Source organism: Mizuhopecten yessoensis, unplaced genomic scaffold (assembly GCF_002113885.1).
Source record: "Mizuhopecten yessoensis strain PY_sf001 unplaced genomic scaffold, ASM211388v2 scaffold8573, whole genome shotgun sequence".
NCBI classification, from domain to species: domain Eukaryota; kingdom Metazoa; phylum Mollusca; class Bivalvia; order Pectinida; family Pectinidae; genus Mizuhopecten; species Mizuhopecten yessoensis.
The window spans coordinates 455,273-459,062 of record NW_018407615.1 but is presented as its reverse complement, the minus strand read 5'-3'; the positions used below and the strand labels follow the sequence as shown (position 1 = coordinate 459,062).

General features: G+C 36.4%; 1 protein-coding gene across 1 annotated transcript; it reads left to right on the top strand.

The window, feature by feature from the left end:
- Window positions 1–476: 476 nt before the first annotated feature.
- LOC110456228 (protein quiver-like) lies at window positions 477–3,475 on the top strand. The gene is made up of 3 exons (XM_021506831.1): window positions 477–573; window positions 1,231–1,371; window positions 3,261–3,475. Exons 1-3 carry the CDS (start codon window positions 477–479, stop codon window positions 3,473–3,475), a joined length of 453 nt encoding a protein of 150 aa, XP_021362506.1.
- Window positions 3,476–3,790: the final 315 nt, after the last annotated feature.

Below are 3,790 nucleotides of genomic sequence, written 5' to 3'. Positions count from 1 at the left end.
GAACAAATTTACTGAAGTCTGAAATTGCTATCGGCATCGTAAGACTTAGATTTTGAGATGTCAAGATAAAAAGGGATAGATTCAAAGGAACATGTGTAACCATAAAAGTGTTTTTCTTAATATTTACATTTGAAGCCAGGAAATATGCTACCAATTATATCGCGTTTCTTCTCGTTCCATGTTATGACAGTCATGTTTGAGATAGAGTATGGTCGGTTTATGACCCAAGTGTGCCGAATAACGATATGGTTTATACTTACCCCACTATAATATGTTCCTTTTAACTAGAAGCCATTACCTCTTGACATTCCATTGATGCAAACAAAGGTTTGGAGACGAGAGGTCGTACTTAAACAAAAGAAGCATTGTTCTAAATTAAGTGCTAGGGTTAAACCCAGAATTGTTATACTAAGCTTAATATCGTAATCCAATTAAAACTTGTAAACTTTCATCTAGACCAAAGTATATGGTCCATAATGTCTAACGGCTGGTTCAAGATTCACGAACTTTCCAAGGAATTCCTTAACATTTTCCACAGGAAAGCATCATTGAAGCTAAGGAAATTCCCTTCATGTAAGAGTTTTTCTTTGTTCTTATAATGCTGTGGGAAACTCCTTGGTTCAGGAAGGTTGGTGAACATTGGGACCAAATAAATTGCCTGATTTAAACTGCGTTCAGATTGTCGTGCTATTTATCGATACTTTTAATGGAGACATTACCCCAAGCAACCCCATGTAATCACACTTCGGCCAACTTGGTGCAAGGGTGAGCGCGCTGGCCATTGACCAACACGATCTAAAAAGAAAAGTAATGCTGTAACTAAAAACACATAAAGTCGTATTTCCTTTTTTTCTAACGTGTGTTTGGAAATAACGACTTCATTGTAACTTCGTTAAACAGGACGCCATAAGTAACATAATGAAAAACAATTCTGTTCCTGTAACCATAAACTTGATCACCTAACATAGTAACATATCTCTCAACTAGATTTTTTCTTTAATACCTTCAAGCAAATCATAGGAGGGAGCAGAAAGAAATACAGTAATGTAGTCTTTTTTAAAGTGAATTTATTATTCCAATATCGGTTTTAGAAAACGCAAGTCTTCAAGCTATGGGACTAACGAGGTTAATCTGTGTGTTTCGCCATAACAACATTACATAAGTACCGTTACATTCTCCTTACATGATTATAGTGATAACATTCAATCCTAGTTTCTCCTCATGTTGCAGGGCCAATATTATGCTACCACTGTGTAGGAGTAGAGAACAACAGCACGTGTTCTGACCCTTTCGACGAGAAGACGAACACTGCTGCAACAAAAGAAGAGTGCATCCACGGCGTGTGCGTAAAATGGACACGCTACATCAACGGTAAAACATCCATTCAATTTGTCAGTTTTTCCCTTATCATTGCAATAAGTTTTCCGACAGTCTAGTGTAGACTTTTACCGGTACCAAGAGCGTGTAAGGCATTTCAAACTCTTTGCACATCCCTTTCCGACATCGTTTTTTGTAAAAAGGCAGTTTGCCCCTCCTCACTCCTGGTCGACTTATCTTTGATTTCATATAGGATGAAATTATTTAATGTATTAGGACTGTAAAAGAAAACCTTACAAAGTCTTTCAATTTCAACTTAAGTTATATCGATGATGTGTTGTTTTCAAATTGCACGAAGTATATTGACTACATTGAACTCCAATGAGGCTACATTCCCTTCCGCAATAGCCGTTTCTTCAATCTTTACTAACAACATGAACATCAGGGACAGTTTTTTTACTGAGCTGTACGAAAAGCGTGATGACTCCATTTTCCGATCGTGAATTTTTCCTTTTTTGAGAGTAACACCCAGCTTACTTCCCCTTTTACAATATTTGCGTCTGTAGTTGATCGGTATTCAAAGGCACACTCCACCTATTACTATTTACGAAATAGTTGTCGATGTCTTGTCCACGTTCACGTCCTGGTACTGTCCTCTTGTTTTTTTGAAGAAAATGTTTTGCCAGCTTTCTTTGGAAAGCCGAATTCTTTCTGTGAAAGGTTGTTTGTCGAATTTCTGTCGAAAGTAGTTACACTCTTTCTGTATAATTAATAAAAAACAACATTTGAAATTTGACACGACCTGTGATAAAGTTGATGATGCATTTGAACCAAGCTTTTTGCCTGTCATACTAAGCATCGTTAGCTTAATTATTATAAAGTAGAATTTGAATCTATGTCGGTCTTTATAATTATCAATACGTATCCTTATATTCGAAAGTATCTCCATAAAATAAACAAACAGACACAATATTTTAAAAACTAATTTGGTATTGGATTGGGAGAACAACTGTTAACTTGAAAATTCAATAGAAGTTTCAATAAGCTGATTCAGAATGCGATGACGTAACTGACTTGGAAAACATATCTTTTGTTTAATCAAATTATCCTCTTCCTCTCATTTAACAAGATAAAACTTTTGATATGAAACCATATAATTTTCACGGATTAACTCCAACTCCGTAATAAAAACAAAGTTTACTGCACGGATGCCTGCTCGGAATGTTTATATGAAGCGCGGTCGAAAATAGATCCGAGCTTGTTGTTGTTACGACTGTTAATATATATGTCACTCTTCATTATATAACTTCCTATTGTTGTTCAACAAAAACTTTAGTTGAGCACATGGATGGCAGTGAATTGACATATGCATGGATACGAATTTCACATTTCTTTCATATATATATTAGACACAGTACAATTGCAACAGGTGGTTCATATCTTAAATCTTTAGATCAATATACACTGATGAATATGATATATTTTATTATTTTATTATATAAACGGAATGTAGCATAGAAACACAAATCACAAATGAGGTCATTGTTTGTACTCGTGCCCTTTCCGGTTCTCGAACTCATGATCTCAATCACAGAATTGCATGGCAGAGAAAATATGCAACTCTGATCCTTAAATCATCGCGGCCCCAATGTATAGCTTAAAAATGTATACCAATGCTTGTTATGCAATTAAACTCATAATTATGGAATCGGCATATAAGGTCGTGGGTGTTTTACTATTATCCTGAGATTTTAAGGGAAATGGAATGCTAAAGGATGTAACGACACCATCAACACTAACTCCTATGATCCCCTGAATGTCGAATAAACCAAAATATCTCAGATTATTCATTGATTAATAAAATAGATTGATTTTGAATCGGTGACCAGAGTATCTCATTTGTTAGCTGGATATTTAAAATGTGTCTTTTATTCCTTTTGCAGGCATTCGGATGATGGAGAGGACATGTTCCGCTCGAATGGATTTGAACATTATGAAGATTGACGGAGTGTGTCGGACAGAGAGTGATGGTAACGGATACCTGTGTATGTGCGGGAAACACCTGTGTAATGGTACCCCATCACTCAACCTCTCACTCCTCTCAGCAGCGCTGTGTGCGCTCGTATCATTTCACCAATGGTTACCATGGTTCCGATGACGTCGCTCCGTCAGAAAAAAACCAGCCACTGTAACAGAACGATTGTGATAGTGTTTATTGCCTGACTGGTGTTATTCCATGATGTTCTCAGACGATACCAGGCTAGATGTGAAGAATAAGTGACTAATTAGTATACACCTTCTGTCTTCAGGAGTTGCCTCCCTTGTCCAGACCCAATCAAAATATACTAGGGATTCTTTTAAGTTTTGTGAGTATACACAAATTGGTTTGACGTCTTCCTGAGTTGTCTTCCTTGTCCAAACGGCCATCAAACAATGAGAAAATAGAATATATTAACATTGTAACAATGACGTT

Excerpts from the sequence above, each read along its gene's own strand:
- LOC110456228 (XM_021506831.1), top strand. The coding sequence starts at position 477 with ATGTCTAACGGCTGGTTCAAGATTCACGAACTTTCCAAGGAATTCCTT. Across the intron at positions 574-1,230 it reads GCTAAGGAAATTCCCTTCAT|GGCCAATATTATGCTACCAC; the intron begins GTAAGAGTTTTT and ends CTCATGTTGCAG. Across the intron at positions 1,372-3,260 it reads ATGGACACGCTACATCAACG|GCATTCGGATGATGGAGAGG; the intron begins GTAAAACATCCA and ends TTCCTTTTGCAG.